At 41.1% G+C, this 18,126-nt stretch overlaps 1 protein-coding gene across 8 annotated transcripts in view; it reads right to left on the bottom strand.

Moving 5' to 3' along the window:
• Positions 1-11,289: 11,289 nt before the first annotated feature.
• Positions 11,290-18,126, bottom strand: part of ZNF462 (zinc finger protein 462) — a 95,323-nt gene continuing 88,486 nt past the window's right edge. For all 8 annotated transcript variants that reach the window (XM_074855111.1, XM_074855110.1, XM_074855116.1 and 5 more), the window contains 2 exons: positions 15,182-15,296; positions 11,290-13,996 (listed from right to left, as the gene is read on the bottom strand). In XM_074855111.1, coding sequence (XP_074711212.1) covers positions 13,795-13,996; positions 15,182-15,296 — 317 coding nt within the window. In that variant the 3' untranslated portion in view covers positions 11,290-13,794. The remainder of the gene's footprint in view (positions 13,997-15,181; positions 15,297-18,126) is intronic.

Raw genomic sequence — 18,126 nt, 5'->3', positions numbered from 1 at the left:
CATGCAGTGCTCAGGTCGTTCTAGCAGTTAGGTGCTTTCTGCTACCATTCAGCGATTTTACATCAGCTGCGTCCCATGCTCTGTCAGGAACAACAATATATCGTCCAGTTTCACTGCCTCCAGAATCACCCTTCTTACAATACAGAGAAAGCCAGAAGACAACGAAGGGACAGCAGGAAGAGATGCTCCTGAGCATGGTCTTCAGCTCTCAACTCCTTGAAGCTGTGCTTAAAAATCTAGCCAGTAAAAGTATGTTAATAGCAATTCACAATGTGGAGAATTTAATCGGTAGCTATAAGCACATCAGGAGAGAGAGGAGAGTAAATCTGAAGTGAGGATCTCAGGTGGAGAAGAAGATTAGTGGTAAATGGACACCAGCAGGCACTCTTGTGGCAGAGGTCAGGGAAGAGGGGAGCCGAAACCAGAGAGCTGGAGGCTTCCAGCATCGCCAGGAGGAGAGTGAGTGACTAAATACCACAACAGGAGTTTGAAAAAGCAGAAAAAGGAGAGGGAGAGAGCACCTTAGATTTGATTTGCAGTCAAGATGGATGCTTACTAGGGATCCCAGAGGGAAGGAAAATAATAGCTGATATATGCCATTGGGAACTTCATCCAATCACACAGTCTGTTGACAGAAGAAAACCACAACATCGAATTACCCTTTGTTTAGTCTATCAGCTGCCAGTATGCACATATACCACATGAAAGGCGAAACCTGAACACGTTCCCAGAACGTCTTCCTGAAAAAGCCATCTGCTGCCCAAGCTAATGTTACCATCCTCCCATCACAATGAGTTTTGAAAGGATAAATTCCATTTTCCAGGCAAGATAACATCCTCACCTCAGCAAAATAGCTTAAGGCTGCCAAGTACAGTCTAGAGACTGGTTTCTTCACAGAGACTCTCAGCTATTGTGTGCAGACTCACAGGAGAAGTACAGGTGTAGAAGGGGTTTGCATGCAACCAACTGGGCCCATCACTCTTGTGCGTTTGTGAACAGCTGTGGACTTGCACCACAGCTTCAGAAAAAAAGGAGGGACTGCTAGCAGTCAGCACATGAGAAGGCAGAGCTGCCAGCAAGCTGGACGGGTTATTGGAGGGAGACCTGTGCTGTTGTGCTTCTCCACTTCCAGAATGAGATGGTAGAGGAAGGACATACAACCAGTCCTCTGCCTTCTGTGGGGCAGGTGTGAAAGTGCCTGGTCAAGGTGAAGGCCCAACAAGAGAGAGCCATCTCCTGGTCCCAGACACACGAATGTATGGTTGCTTCTCACCAGAGTGGGTAGAAAAGCCTCCCTTTCCTCAGAAGCATCATTTAACACAGAAGCATCATTTAACAGACCCCAAGAAGGTGGGCGGATCTGTTACCCCTCAGAAAAGGGTGTCCATTCACTAAGTTTGCCTAAATTCTTTGACTATATTTGATTACATTTTTACTCATCTTGACAATAAATCTGAATTTATGGTATCCCACCAGCTTTAAAGATATGTCATACAAAAAATAAAAAAATGAGTGCCTTTCATGCACAAAGGTTTAACATAAAGCAAATATTTAACACAAAGCATTTTTCCTCTTGATATAACTATATATGTGCACTTACCAAGAGGAGAGATTTAGAAGCAAGCAGTTGTGGGACCAAGAGATGGATAGCTAGCTCGTTGTGGTGGGTTGACCTTGGCTGGTTGTCAGGTGCTGACCAAGTAGCTCCATTGGTCCCCCTCCTCAACAGGGCAGGGGAACAAAACATGACAAAAAACTTGTGGGTTGAGATAAGGACAGTGAGATCAATTACCAAATACCACCATGGGCAAAACAGACTCAACTTGAAGAAATGAATTTCACTTACTGCCAATTAAACAGAGTAGGATAATGAGAAACAAGAACAAACCTAAAAACACCTTTCCTCCATCCCTCTGTTTTTCCCAGGCTCAGCTTCATGCCCAGGTTCTCTACCTCCTCCTGAGTGGCACAGAGGGACAGGGAATGGAGGCTGTGGTCAGTTCATCACGTGTCGTCTCTGCTGCTTCTTGCTCCTCATGCTCTTCCCCTGCTCCAGCGTGGGGTCCCACCCACAGGAGACAGTCATCCATGAACTTCAACATGGGTCCTTTTCACAGAGTGAAAACTTCTTCAGGAACAAACTTCTCCAACATGGGTCCCCCACAGGGTCACAAGTCCTGCCAGAAAATGTCCACTCCATGGGATGCAAGTCCTGCCAGGAGCCTGCTCCAGTGTGGGCTCTCCATGGGCTGCAGCTTCCTTCAGGGCACATCCACTTGCTCTGGCATGGGGCTTTCCATAGGCTGCAGGGGGACAACCTGCATCACCATGGTCTTCCCCATGGGCTGCAGGGGAATATCTGCTCCAGTGCCTGGAGCACCTCCTTCCCATCCTTCTTCACTGACCTTGGTGTCTACCGAGTTGTTTCTCTCACATTTTCTCATTCCTCTCTCACAGCTGCTGTTGCACAGCATTTCTTACCCTTTCCGAAATATGTTATCACAGAGGCACTGCCATCACTGCTGATGGTCTCAGATTTGGCCAGCAGTGGGTCCATCTTGGAGCTGGCTCTGTCTGACATCAAGACAGCTGCTAGTGTCCCCTCTAGCCCCCCCCAATACAAAAACTTTGCCACATAAACCTAATACAGTCCTAATCCCTGGAGACTGATTCATGTTTTCAGTAACCATTAGTAAGAGTTCCAGCAATCCTGATATCATCTAAGCTGTAAAATAAATAATTTGCGTCCTTAACAAGAGTTTGAACAATATGAAGCTGCTCAAAGGAAGCAAATAGTTTGTGGAAGGAACATATTTCTCCTCACTCCTGGATCTGAACATGTCTTGAAAGTCTTTGGAGAAAAATGGATCTTTTTACTGTACAACACAGCATGTCAGGTCTGTGTTCTCTGTTCTGGGAGTGTTATTCTTGGCCTGGCATTTGTTGCCTAGTTCTGAGGTGGTTTAGTGTCCTATGCACAGGAGAAGGTGTTCAGTGTCATTTTCAGGGCTGAACCAGTTTTATAGTTGGTGTAGTTTGGCAGGATCCAGTTCCATGGTGCAGACAGTCTCTTCTGGTTTTACATTCTCATTCTGGTTAAAGAGAAGGGAAGGTCTTCAGGCTAAGGCCATAGACAAGGACCCAACCTACCAGAATTTATTTTCCAGTTATGATAGACTTCCCCAAGATAACATAATTTCCTCTACTTCCTATACCAGTTCTCCTTCTAGCAAATTCAGATATTAAAACCTCCTTCTGCTCTGACAGTAAGCCATGACTTGTTTGTCCCTTAGATGGTAACATTTTTTGGTGAAGGGTTTGTGTTCTGTTCATATTAGAGTGAACACTACAAAAATACTTGTGTGACATGACTTCTTTATGCTATTGTCATGTATAAAAATATAAGTTTCTTGTTACATTTTTTATTCCATCCTCTAACTATAAATTACTCTCTTTGAGAGAGCATTAGTGACAAAGGATACTAATGAAATGAAATGAAATGAAATGAAATGAAATGAAATGAAATGAAATGAAATGAAATGAAATGAAATGAAATGAAATGAAATGAAATACTAACAGGCTGTTGCTTAAATTATGACTACCATTAGTGAAAAGAAACATGAGAACCAAAATAATTGAAATAGTTCATTAACAGCAGAAGACTTCCTAGTGCTACGGATCCTTGATGAAGGGGACCTTGAAACAGTGATAGGAGACGTTTAAAAATAATTTTAAGACCTTGACTGTCACTGGAATATAAACAGGAATTAAGGTTTAAAAAATTCGAATGCAAGTTTGTACAACTCTTCCTGCTTTGAGAGGACTCAAAGTCTAAATATTATAGATTTAGTGAACGTTATTCACTACACAGGAAAGTTAGTCAAGAGAACTATCACTACCTTTAAAAGAAAGAAATCCCAGCCTGAAATTGGACACAATCTAACTAAAGTTGTGCTGATGTTGAAGACACAAACAAGATTCCTTGCTGCTCACAGACAGCTAAAGACATCTGGAAAACTCTGTGCAGAACAAAGCAGTCCAGCAATGAAACAGCTGCACAGAGAGGTTATTTAAGAACCAACAATTTAGATGTTCAGATTAGAAATGGATCTGAGCCACTAAGTTTTGATCAGGATTCAGACATGCTGTAAGTTTTCAGTCTGACCTACCATGGTGCCTGGGTAGTATTCAGCTCCTGACCTCTCCAAAGCTTATGCACAATTTGGATCTGAGAGGATAGCTGGCACCCAGCTCCAGCTCCGAGAGATCAGACACTTCAGTACTGAAAAGAAGTACTTCCATTGTACCTCACTTCATCCTCCGCTTTGAGGTCTGTGAGAAAAAGCACTATGTCAGCACGGATGGTAGTTAAAGGTAACCCCATGAACAGAAAAATTTAGGAAGCGAGTTTGTACCATGACTCTTTGATTTTGCATTTTCTCTTTTTCATCATTAGCTTTCAGATTACATTAGACATCTGGAAAATATAAGCATAATGGCTAGGTTTGAGATACTTTGGTTATCTTGATAAAAAGGCCAACCACCTACATGTGCATAAGAACCAAACATGAAATGGAGTTCTTGCTATTTGCAGAAAGTATGACTAAAACACAGAATCAGTCAGTAAGCTCCCCTAAAGCAGAAACTCACCTGAGTGCTGGAGAACAGCTCATCTGTATTAACCCTTGCCATTTCATTTACAGCCTTTGCTAGTCTTCATATCAGGATGGAGCTCTCTGAAATTGAATCTGAACATTTTAACTGAGAAATCTTGGAGGCTCATCTTATTCAAGGTTCCCCTTTTGCACGAAAATCAAAATAATCACCTCTTCCCTGAACAGATTAACCACCTTTGAGCACAGCACTTTCCCATTGCTGACTAATGGCAGTACCTGATCATGCTTCTCCTTGAATGCAGTGTGTAATCACAGAGTTTGCTCTGAAGGATGATGCTGAGGAGGAGGTCTACTTTTTGTCCCAGCCAAAGACCAAAAGATCTGCAGCAGATGACTGAAGTTGTCTTCTCCAAGTGTATGGAGACTCCCCATGAAAAGCAGCTCTTCCATGTCTGCAATCAGAAAGAAGTGCCTGGAGATTCTGTTGGTCGCAAGCACACCTATAAAATGAACTCCAATATTAAGTCCTGAACTCACACCTCCTGCAATGGAAAGCATGATTTTCAGATGGTTTCAAAACCAGTCAGATGTCAAAGGATGCCAACAGGCCCCCTGAGACTTCTAAAAATCCCACGTTGCCATTATCAATGTTGAAAGGCAAGGAAGCTGCCAAAGAAGTAATGCATTTGGTTACTTTTGCCACCATGTGTGTAATCAGCTTATTGGTTTGGAGAGCCTTATCCCTTATTCCTTTTTTCCATCTCACTCTAAGGCTCTCCAAGACTGCACAGTGTCCCTAGGAAAAGCCCACTGACTCAGGAACAACAGCCATTTGATATAAATTAATGGGAAAAGAGCACCTCCTTGTCAGCTTTCCAATTAAATTGAAAGAAATCTAAGTTACAGCATGAATCCCTGCAGAATGAGGTCCTAATTACTAAATATGTACATTAAATGGATTAAATAACAACATACATTTAATCTGATTATAAGAATATAATTATACTTTTGTTGTTGCTGTTAGTTGAGTTAATTACATGGGATATGATATCTACATCTGATTGCCTGTCCTTCCTGCTTTTGGTGAATAGAACAGAAGACCAACCAGTTCCTCAGAGAAGGATCAGGCACATTTAAATTCGTTCAACTCCAAAAAAACTTTTTTCTGCCAATGGGCCAAAAAAGCACAAGTCCTGTTTGCACCTCCCCTCCAGAACAGATCATAAGGACTGATGAAGACAAGCATAAAAATACTCTTTTGATCTCCAGATGATTTAAGCCTAGCAGACAACTGTGCTCTCTTACCTTGCTGTATGCTCCTCCCTTATAGGTAGGGTCGGTGTCCGTATAGTCTCAGTTTGCATGTATGTAAGCCTAGGCTTCCTCTAGCACCAACCACCACAATGATGTTCTCAGTCTCCTAAATACAATAGCCCAGCTCCTATCATCTCCAGCATGGCCAGAGTTTGTTGTCTGGTTACTAGGAGCAATTTTGCAAAGGAAGATGAAAGTCGTGATTACGGGAGCAGCTGAGGAACAGGGGAAGCAAACCTCATTCTCTATCCTGTTTTCCAGGGGGAGACTCCCGTAATAATAGCAAGAAATACCCTGCAGTGTGTATGTAAGATGGCTCAAAGAGCTTCTTTCTGCAGGGAACATGCTTTTAGTGCTGTATGTTTATTTACCTATGAGAAACCAAATCCTTTCTACTTCTGAATGACTATTTTTACTTAAATCATGTGGTTTTAACAATCATATACCTGAGGTCCTGAAGAGTCTAAGCAGAGGAAAACATTTTCTCTGGAAATAACACATCAAAGAGTCATTGCTTTACGGAGCTTGCCTTCTAATTATCTACTGGTTCATATGGAGCAAAACTACCACTCCTTTTACTGCATCATCTCTGCTAGAAGTCTTTGGTGACTTCAGTCTAAATTATTCCACAAAGACTTGAAGCATCATTTGGCCCAGTAGCTTAATATGATTTCCTTCAGTTGCAGAGAAAAGTTAAAATTTCAGGCCAACATTTTCAACACAAGCTAAATTAATTTGAGGCATAGCTGATAAATATATTTCTCTCTTTATACACTACTAAGAGCATAACAGAACAGCTGCAAAGAGACACATTTCACTTAGATTTGGAAATCATGCATGTACAGTTGGCTAGACTGAGCTAAGCTCTTCATTAATAGAAGCATAAACTCAACAGAGAACTCAAGAATCAAGCTGAGGCATATTCGCATTTACACAACTATTCAAAGAGTCAAATTATTTGAGAAGAAGAGAAGCATGTCTCTTCTCATTCCAGCAGCTGACTTAATTTTTTCCTAAGCATCCTAGCTGAAATGAATCAACTGGAATTCTTGACAGATTATTTTATATATACGAAAAATGCATTTTGTGAACAGAAGAATAACAGAGATCACACAACTAACTCTCAGGAAGCATTTTTTTTAGGATAATAAAATAGCAATCATTTTTTTTAACACAAAAATATTTTACTTGTCAGTTGTCATCAGAGACACCAAGAGTTCAGTAAAATTTAAAATGGAATTGGTAGCAAAAGTACTGTAACTTATACTACTGTACATAAAATGAATGTGAAAGAGGTGGGACTCCTTCTGCTTCTGTGCATAAAGACATCATTAAAATGGAGTACAATAAGATGTTCATTAGGGACAGATTATTCTCTTCCTGCTCTCCACAGGACTTTCTGCTTTTTCCTTCAGGAGTCAAGACACTGGACTAGAAAGGGAACAGATCTGATCTGATCAATTCCCACATTCTGCTAGAACAAAATAGATCTCAAATGTAATAAAAGAAAAGCCAGTAGTGCTAACTGACACTTAACTGCACATTCCATCTGTTGCTATGCAATGGAGTGCATTAGATGAGAAGTTATTTTATTTTGCTTAATTTTTGTGCTGTTTTCCTCATTTTTTCCCAAGATGACAGAACTTTGGATTGCATTCCTTCAGTTGTAACAAGTGAGAATACTGCCTCAATCACAACAGCAAAGCAGAAACAAAACCCCAACCACACTGACACTATTTTGTTGGGTATTTCACTTGATTTGTAGCATATTGTAGGAGTGCTGGAGAAAAGAAATTGTAGGATTCAAGTCAGAACTAATTAAATAGTTTGGGCCAAGATGAAACACAGAAATACAGATTGGTATCTTCTCCTACATGATAGCCATTTTCTACATCTACGAGTTGTTCGGTGCTGTCTCTTGCTAATGATGCATATAAACTGATACAGAAAATCTGATAAAATTTGCTTGGATCCTGCTAAGGGATCATTGACTTAGGTACATTATAAGTCACTGAGCGTACATTTAGATGGAAGGCATGCCTTTTGGTCAAAAATAATTGGACATAGAACAGACAGAAATGCTGGTCAGAGAAGAGTCTATGAGTCAGTGAGCACATCCTTAAAGTAGGTCACACTTCACCAAAAACGTGGGCTTGCAAAATCTCGGAGGCAAGCTGGAGAAATTGAAAGTTAGGAGGACACTGAAGAAATAGGAAAATAGGTGTGGTGGTTTAGCCCCTGCCGGGGTCTGAGACCACGCGGCCGCTGCCCCTCCCCCACAAAGGGAGTGAAATACAAAGCCCCAAGACTGAAATAAGGAAAGGTTTAATACAACAGTGCAATAGCAACACAACCAACAACAACAATAACAGTAATAGTGATAGCAGTGAACAGAGCAAAATAGCTACCAAATACAGCAGTTTGAAGCACGATGTACAAAACCACGAGTGCACCGCGCTCCGCGCCAGGAAAAATGTGACCTGCCAGGATGTGACGTCCGCATGGTATCTGAATAACCCGGCTAGAGCTCCCCCCCACTGCTGGGGAAACTTAACCCTATCCTGGTTAAACCAGGACAATAGGAAACTGAAATAGGAAATTGAAATAGGAAATGGGCCTGGGAGGGAGTTCTAGAGGTCTCTAGTCCAACTTCTTCCCAAAAGCAGGATTATTGTTGACACTAGACCAGGTCAGTCATGGCTTTGTCTGTATGAGTCCAAAAAACCACCAACAGTAAAGATACCACATGCTCAAGGGTTGACCTGTCCCAGCTCCCAATAGGAAAGCTGCCCTGTTGTCCTACCTGAATGTCTTCTCCCTTTATAGACACATATGCATAGGTCCTGCCTGTCTGATGAATCAGGCTTCCTTTTCTGCCCCTACCCTTGCAAAATATGCACTGTGTTTCCACACACAGGTAAGTAACTGCAAATGCAGCAGGAAAGACAATGCCTTCAGCTAGGCTCTCCAAACATCTGTTGATCCAAATAGGTATCAGCCTTCTTTACCAAGATTTTGGCCAGGATGCATGATCTTTGACTTATGTCACCCAGCCCCACCTTTGGTCCACAGGATGTTTGCACTCATCTGTTTATCTGAAGACGGTTTGGTACGTGACAGATGAGAAGACAATAAAAGGTTTACAAACTGCATCCTGGAAGGACTGTAGCCTTCAAGGCTAAATTTTGTGCTCCAGACTGCTAAAACTGAAATCCCCGTTTCAAGCAGTAGTTGGTGGGCGGGGGCATGGCATTATCCATGCTGCAAACAAAGAAAGGTTTCTCTAACATCTTAAGCCTATCTTGGCCTAAAACATTTACTTTTCCAAAATCTTCTTACCCAGAATCATTTTCTACTCAGCAATCTTGCTGCTTTGGAGCCAGACAGCTCCAGCAAGACAGGTTTTCACGGTGGAAAAGTCCTGTGTTATCAGAAAAATATTGAAGAAAGACTTCAGGGCAAGAAAGAGTGGAAAAACTTGGGGCAATTTTCATTTAAATGTACTGAACATCTGCAACTGTATTTAGATATTTCTTGAAGCCTGGAGACTGACTTTTGCTGTTTAAGTTCACAGTGAGTCTTCTGTGCAGCACCAGTTTCCAAGATAATGGGGCCACAGATGCCAACATTTCACATAGTCCCTATCACTTTGCAAAGAGTGGACTTTCCACTGGAAACCCTACAGTTCTGGACCTATAATCCCTACTTAACATGACCCTGCCAGTCCTCAGTGTTAGTCCCCGAGTCACAGGGTAACCTCAACTGCTCAGCTCTTCTCCGGCGAGGTTGCATGTTTGCAAGGGAGGGAGATAGTGGCCTCCCTTCCCATAGCAACTTCTGCAAAGCCTTTGCACTGGTGTGAATACAAAGCCAAGATCTTTGCATGGAGAGCATTCGGGCACTGTATCTCTGGACCAAAAGAAAATGCCAACAGTCAGCTAGCAATAACACGGCAAACATTTACCCAGACTTCTTAAGAAAAGGAAAGACAATGAGCCTGGGAATACAGTCTGTGCAGAACACCATTGTTCCATGGCACAAATGCTCCCTGTGAAGCCCAGAACTCCCAGTTACAAGAAAGGAAATTGTCTGGCAAGGCAGAGAAGTAATGTGAGTAAAGGATCATGCTAGTAACTATACCCTTTGCCTCTTCCTCTCCCCACCACGCTGTATTTCAATTCAGCACAGAAATCTCAAAGCAGGTGATCCAGTCACATTCAAACAGAAACCTCAAACAGGGAAGATCGAGGGCTTTGTTTCAAACTCAATCCTGCCACTGAGGTGAATGGGATAATGCAACAGTAATACTCTAGAAATAATCCTAAGGTCTTTCATTACATCAGTTATGTAATTCTTGTGATGTATCACTGAGCAACCCTTTCTCTTTTTAATTGGTGGAAGCATGAGTTAGATCTGGGCTAGAACTTACAATGTGCAAATTATTTGTAGGTCTCCGTCATGAACATATGTTTCCAGAGACCACTGAAAAAAAGCAGTATCTAACAGCCTAAAGTGCTTTTTTTTCCCTCCCCTCTGTAAAGACAGGATAAGGGAATAAGTATTTTAACAGAGAAATATTTTGACTCCTAGGGAGAAAAGTAGAAGTATTTAAAGCAATCAAAACTTTCATACTGCTTAACATTCAGCTGAGAACCAGTTCCAGTAGAATCAAAAAGCTGCTTAAACTGGAAACAGGATCTGATTAAAGCACACCCAGAAAAAAACCTCTGACATCTTGTGACTGTCCATGTAAGAATCTGTATTTAACCAAGAAAGATTCCAAGACACACCACAAGCATCATTTTAAGTTTTCAATGGAGAAAGAGGGAAAAATAATGCCTCCTGCTCCACCTTAATGGGTATATATTCAACTCTAATTAAGAAAAGCCTCAATGCTGGATCCAGTAGGTCATCAGATATTGGAGCATACAGTATCCCAACTCATGAAGAGACCAAGTTGATAATCCCAATAGCAGCCTGTTTCTATTTTGATCTTTCAAGACAGCCTTCAAAATACCTTCATTTCTATGTTTGGGCTCAGGAGGAGTCAGCAGACCTGGGCAGTGTGCCCTTGACCTCTAATGGACATTGGGCTGGTGGATATTCAAGGCATTCTTTGGCGAATTGGTAGACCTTATAAACCTGTGTGAGTGACATGAAGTCAGCCCCCCCCCCCACCCCCCCCCCCCGCCATCTGTAAATCCAAAATTCCCAAACTCCCTCTGAAATATGGGAGGAAAGGGTGCAGAGGGTGAAAACAGTGCTTTGCTCCCTCCCAGACCTGCCAGTTGCAGAACCAGTCACTTGTACAGACCTATCATCAGAGTAGCCAATACAAAACTACACACACACAAGCACACACTCTTAAAAAGTTTTTATTAATTTTCATTGTTTTTTTTTTTTAAAAAAAACAAACCCGTCAGTGCAACAGTTCAGTATCCCCTTCCTATCCCCCATCAGTAAGCAGTAATTTTAAAATCAGGAAATACCGAGTGCTGAAGCCAATGGGTTAGCATTTTGCTATTATTTCCTTCTGTCAAACTCTGAAAAAGTCCTCTGTATAAATTAAACAATGAAAAAAATGTTACTTTCAATTCTATGTCATTACAGTCAACAGAATCATAATAATGCATCTAAAATGTGTGTCCACAATATATCAGGTATACATTTTTGGGAAAAGAAAAAAAGGAAAAAAAATATGACATTCTAAGCTTGTTAAAAGGATAATGGTCCCATAGTTTTTATTAACAGGTTAGCAAAACAAAATCCAATGGATTACAATATTTACATGTTATTTGAAAAATAAAGTAGTGATAAAAGCATGTCACAATCATGATTTTTTTTTTTTTTTTTTTTTTTTTTTGGTAACCATTAAAAACACCCAATCCAGGTATGGAACTGTTTAAATACATTTGAAATGAGGCCAATTAAAAAACAAATACAGACACAAAATGTGTATTTATACTTGTCATTCCAATGTGTTTTTCCATGATGTTCCCTCCCTACTTCAAAAACCAAAACAAACACAACAAAAAAATCAAAAGAATCCCCCTAACACACAATTGATGAATCCCCAAAAGCAAAACACCATGCTTCTCAAGTAGCACTTATTCCACAAATGCAAAATTTTGCCATCAATTTTATGTGAAGCTCTCTAAGTACACCGTTTCCTCAGCAGCTTCCTATTTTCCCCCCTCCCCCCCCCCCCCATCCCCCCCCAAAACAAAAAAAACAAACGAAGACACATGCATTTCTAAAACTAAGTTTCAGTCAAGTACTTTCTACTTTTTGGAAAGAAACTCCTCTTTGTTCACAATCAGAACATACCAGGGGCACCAGATCCTGTATTCATTGCTCAGGCAAAATTCCTGTTCAGTTTGTTAAGCTTTCTACACAAGAAGTAGTGCAGGATCAGCCACTTAGGTATGCAGGTTTCTATTCATTCTACTCTGCTCCCCTCATGCTAAAAGCTAAAGAGGAGGGGAAAAACTTAGCAACTCCATCTTGAATCGAGTAAAAGTAGTTCTCCAGGCTCAATGTCATATGTAACTATTTCACCTTCGCTTGCAAAAAGATGTGTTAACAGACACCCTTCCCTCCCACCACACCACAACAAAAAAGAAAACACGCACACCACAGACAGAATTAAAAAAGGCAGCCAATCTTAACGAAAAGTTACTGGTGTGAGACTGATAGATGTTAATATGACAAGCAACAGAACAGTTATGAGGACCTATGTGTTTGGCCCGTGAGCTGCATAGCTGTGCCGTAAGTTTGGTTCTTTAGTTTTTTTAAAAAAAAAAAAAGTTAAAACTTCTTTGTTATTTCCTTATGTTTAAAATTAACAACAACAAAAAGTACTATTCACAAGATCTAGTCTCCTTTCCCTGTCCCCCCTCCGCCCCAAAAAGAAATACTAATTTTACATGAGAAACTTAATTGTGCTGTATTTGTAACACCTCAGGCTGATAGAAAATAAACATGTGGCAAACAAAACTGCACAATCAGTCACATGAAATCTATCAAATCCTAAAATTATAACTGAATACTAACAAACAGCTTACCTGGAATAAAGGATGACAATTCACAAACAGTTATCTAGGAATTAAAGTCTCTCTCTCTTTTTTTTGTTTTTTTTTTTACTAAAATAATTAAAAAAATCACAGTATTTTAAGAAATAAAACCCACACTGGGATTTTAAGCACAATTTGTTTTCCTTTCTTTAAAACTTTTTTTCTTCCTCCATTCACCACCTTGCCCAGCAGTCTCTCTACATTTAACCACAACAACAACAGGTAGTACTGACAAATGCAGAGATCTCCCTTGGTTAATTCTGAGGTACTAGGAAACAGGTGACTGTTTTAAGCAAAGCAGTTTCTGTTTTGTTTTTGTTTTCCTTTTTTTTTTTTTTTTTTTCCTCTTTTTTTCTCTTTTCTAAAGCAGTTGCATTCAGTCTGGAAAAGCGTTATGTATTAAAACTAGAAAAACGCACACAAATTTGTGCGTTGAAAAGTTGTCCCCCCTACTTCTTCCATGCTCACGACGCTTCCATTCACAAACAATCCAAGTCTCCACTGCAAAACACGATGTGTAACGTAGGAATACGGGGAGTTGCTTCATTAGTCCAAGATGAATGTAACTTCCCATTGTCAAGATCCAGAAGAAAAGATGCAGTGATGTAATGGAGCCACTTATTCCATCACTTAAATAACTTTAATATACACACACACACAGGTACCAGTGCTTTGAAAATAGATCATTCAGTCCCAAAAGCAGCTTTATTTCTTCCTTCTGCCCACCCCACCCACCCACCCGACCCCGTTCATCACTGTTCAAGTACGTTGATTAGAATCACACCAAATGCTTATTCTGTTTTGGCCTCCGAGTTGTCTTGGAGAGGTTTGTCAGCAGCTACCACGCTAACTGCTGTATCACTGCTGTGGGAATAGTCCATTACCATTTTCTCAATGACTTCTTTTTCTTCTGGCAATGTACTAACAGTTTCTTCTACATCCTCCTTTGGCTGGCTGTCCTCACTGGTCCTGTGCTTGCTTTCGTTCAGTGCCCTGGAAAGCCGAGTGGCAGAAAAGAGAAACGCTTACAGTCAATATAGAGAACAGGAAAGTCAATCTGCGTATCACATGAGGAGGAAAACAAATCACTCCTAAAAAGGCAGATACAAGCAGCCACACCACTGCCACCTCATGCTCTGAAAGAGAGATGGTGGAATGAAGCTACGAGTGGGACCCATGACATTCCAGCTTTGAAACCAAATCTTTTATTTGTTCTACACTGGGACAGGTATGAGATGAGAGGGAAGAACCCCAGTTCTGACTTTTAAAAGTTTATTCCCCTTTCTACAGTCCTTTGTAAACAAGACTTACAAGCACCAAACAAAGGCACAGGAAAAGAGTACTCTTCCTGAAGCGCTAATGATCCAGTAAAACTTCTTATAGGTTGCAACATTTCAAGTACTCATATTTAGGCAGACAAGACTACGGGTAAGAGAAGTAATATTTCTCATCCTATTACAGTTAACCTACACTATTGTATTCAAATGTCTTCCACATGTCAGCAACCTTGAATGACATCTACTCTCTGAAGAAACTCTGGTCAGCAGAGATCTCTGCTACCAATGAGATCTTTAGAAGAAAAATTATTTTTCCAGAGATGCCTATCTTATCTGTGATATGCATCATCCCACAGTGTGCGAACTCCTGTAGAAAGGCAAAGATCTTCACTATGCATATTTTAGGAGGAGTTCATTCAGATTGATTTTACTTTCCTGAAGGTCTTGACATTTCTCTGCACATAATTCTTTGCACTGCTATGCAAGTTTAGCTGCAAGCATGTGAAAGAGATAAAACAAAAAAGGAGAAAAAAAGCCCCAGTTCCTTCATAGAACATTCTGTATAATTTTCTGACATTTCTATGCTGCTCTGGTGGCAGGCAAAATCAAAAGTACACTCAGGTAAAGTTAATCCTGGCCAAGTGGTATTCACCTTGGGACAATCTTAAGTTTTAGAATCACAGTTAAACCCTACACTCTACAGCCACCCTGGGCAGCAGAGTTAAAAAGGATGAACAGGAACTCCCCATGCAGAGACATCTGATGACTGTATCCACACTTGTGATAGAACTGTGTTTGCCTTCATCACAGGGCTTTTGGGAAGGTGAGGAATGGGGTGGGGGGGAATGAAGAGCCTACTGTTACCTTTGGCTGTTTGGCAAAAGAATGTAAACCAACTCACATGCCATGTCTCAGCACATGTCGCTCCCACTCAGAGCCTTCTGTAAATGATCGGCCACAGAACTCGCATGGGAACCGTTTCTCTGGAGCACTGCTGTCAGAAAACATCATGGGATCTGGAAAAGACAGTACAACCCTTGAATTCAGAAGTGCCAGGGCAAGAAGGGACCACTGTGATCCTGATCTGATCCCCTCTGCTGCACCTTCTCATCCATGAGAAGCAAAAGGACTTACCTATCAAATAACTGTGTGTGTGAAAATGCAACTCTCCCAAAGCAAAGTGGCACAGCAAGTGACAAATCGCATCCTAAGTCTTAAAGCATCTCTGCAAATAATGGTAATGAGTTACTACTCCCTGTTCCTGTATTTCAACAAGTGAAGAGTCTCTGGATTTTTAATTCAAAACCATAACTGAGAAGTTTAGAGCTGAAATAGCTTGAAAGCAAATTCAAAAACCCCACTAAAGCCCATCTATAATTTTTGAACTGGTAGTACAAATTTTAGGAAACAAGGACTTAGTATATTTAACATCTGACCCTCGTAATAAATAGATATCCTTTCATCACAAAGTCTCATGGGTTAAGTCCTGCATCTTGAACTGCACAGGTGTTTCATTCCATTCTATTCTTTTACACAAAGTGCTTGGGGCCTCATTTGCAGAAGTGTCATGCACCTAGTAACACAAGTGAAGTCACTGGCAGCTTAGGGAATGGTATTTCTGAAAGCCAAGCTTGATATAAGCACAGCCAGCTTTAACAAAAGATGAAATATTTTCTCACAAATTAACAACATCACCACACAAGCCATTAAAAATAATTGCACAGACTATCTCACTTGATTCTTTTGCTGGAAATGAGACAGCACCATCTGCTCAGAGCATTAATTCCTTAGCAGGGATCATCTTAAGCAAGAAATCAACCGAATGTCTTTCTGACTCCACCCAAATCACCCAAAATTATTTTGCTTCATTTTGGTAGTGATCTCTGCTCACTTGATTTCTTCACTCTCAGATTTACTCTGTTCAAGATCAGCCTATGAACTCAAAATTGCCCACATATCCCCTATTATCCATACGTAAGTCCTGTAAATGTATTTTTGTGACATGTTTCTCACTAGTTAGCCTTTACTAAATTCTATATGGAATGATTCTTAATATAATTTTTTGCCTCTTCCTCCTGAAAGAAAAAAACCCACTTTGCATTTCTTACTGTCAGTGATTTATTATGTTGTTAAATATCACAAAGCAAAGTGCAGTGTCAAGAGGAACACCAGAAAGTAAGTCAATGCCATTAGTTCAGTTTACATCTGGATTTTAATACCTTACATGTGGTACAAATTTATAAACACACTGCAAAACACGGATTAGTCATGGTACAGGGACAAATATTTGTGGAGGGTAAAAGTTTGAGAGGCAAATGCTGCTGCTCTATGTAAGAACATACCTACTGTGTAGTACACAATAGGAAGTATTCTGGGCCTCTGAAGAGAGGGGATACACAACACAGAAGCTGTTTTGGTCAAACAGGGAGGAGCTGGGGTTGTTCAGCCTGGAGAAGAAGGCTCCAGGGAGAACTCGTGGCCTTTCAGTTCTTAAAGAGGTCTAATGAGAAAGATGGAGAGAAACTTTTTACCAGGGCCTGTAGTGACAGGACAAGTGGCAATGGTTTTAAACTGAAAGAGGGTAGGTTTAGATCAGATATAAGGAAGAAGTTTTTTAAGATGAGGGTGTTGAGACACTGGAACAGGTTGTCCAGAGAAGCTGTGGATAGCCCATCATTAGAAGTGTTCAAGGTCAGGCTGGATGGAGCTTTAAGCAACCTGATCTAGTGAAAGATGTCTCTCTGCCCATGGCAGGGGGTTTGGACTGTATGATTGTTAAAGATCCCTTCCAACCCAAACCAGTCAATGATTTATACTTGCAACTCCCATTAAGATTAGCAAGTGCTACTCTAATAAATCCATCACCTCTTCAGAAACGCTATCTTGTCCACCCTACTTCCCAATCAATTTTGCTTCTAGGGCTGTGAATTTGGACTGCTTCCCTGAAGGAGTATCAGAAGCTGCTCTTCGCTGGGGCCTGCAGAAGAGAGGTAACAGACACCCAACCTCTCTGCAGTTTTCCTGCATCACATGTACAAGCACTCGTGGTCATTTATTTTTGTCTACTGGGGAATAACACCTCTCAATTCCAGTCTCTGCTAAGACCAAGACCTAAAGATCAGTAAAGACAGACAGTCCCTCTGGGATGCAGTCCCTACCAGGGGGAGCTGTTCTTTCTACGTGTATGCCACACACCCTCTTTTTCTCCCCTCACCATCCTCCTCCTAGCTCAATCTATTTTCTACTATCCTTTACCAGCAGCCAACAACTCCCTCCCTTTCCCATCCAAGACAGAAGTTCAGCTCTGCTGCCCAGCTCTGCCTGTTCAATGGGTAATAGCCCTTTTTTGGTCCACTGTCCAACAGTCCATTTGGAGAAGAAATACGCTCTTCTTTGCACCTTCAGTACTGCACATACCAGTCTGAAGTCAAAGTGGAGAATCTAGGCAGCTGTTTGACTCATGGGAAGAAATCCTGGTTCTGCCAAAGTCACTGACTTCAGAGGGTTCAGACAGCATTTGCTCCCAGACACTAGGTGCACACAGAGGCACTTCTCAACAAATCCCACTTCCTGCTAACACCACAAAGGCTAGAATGGTCAAAAGCACCCAAGTGGCATACAGGATTACACAGTTTAATGTGCTTTGAAAGCTGTAACAGCATTAGCCATTGTGACAGGCTGTATTTAAAACCATAGGTCTAGTCCTCTGCTACCAGGGCAAACCATTTCTCTTAGAGCTATCTTCTGAAACCCCTAAGAAGATGTCAACGTGCAACTCAGCATCCTACCACGCCTTCAGTTCCTCTCTCACTGGGACATTTTTTGAAAGTGTGCCTTGCATCTTGC

Source organism: Strix uralensis, chromosome Z, assembly GCF_047716275.1.
Source record: "Strix uralensis isolate ZFMK-TIS-50842 chromosome Z, bStrUra1, whole genome shotgun sequence".
NCBI classification, from domain to species: domain Eukaryota; kingdom Metazoa; phylum Chordata; class Aves; order Strigiformes; family Strigidae; genus Strix; species Strix uralensis.
This window is presented reverse-complemented; position numbering and strand designations above follow the sequence as displayed.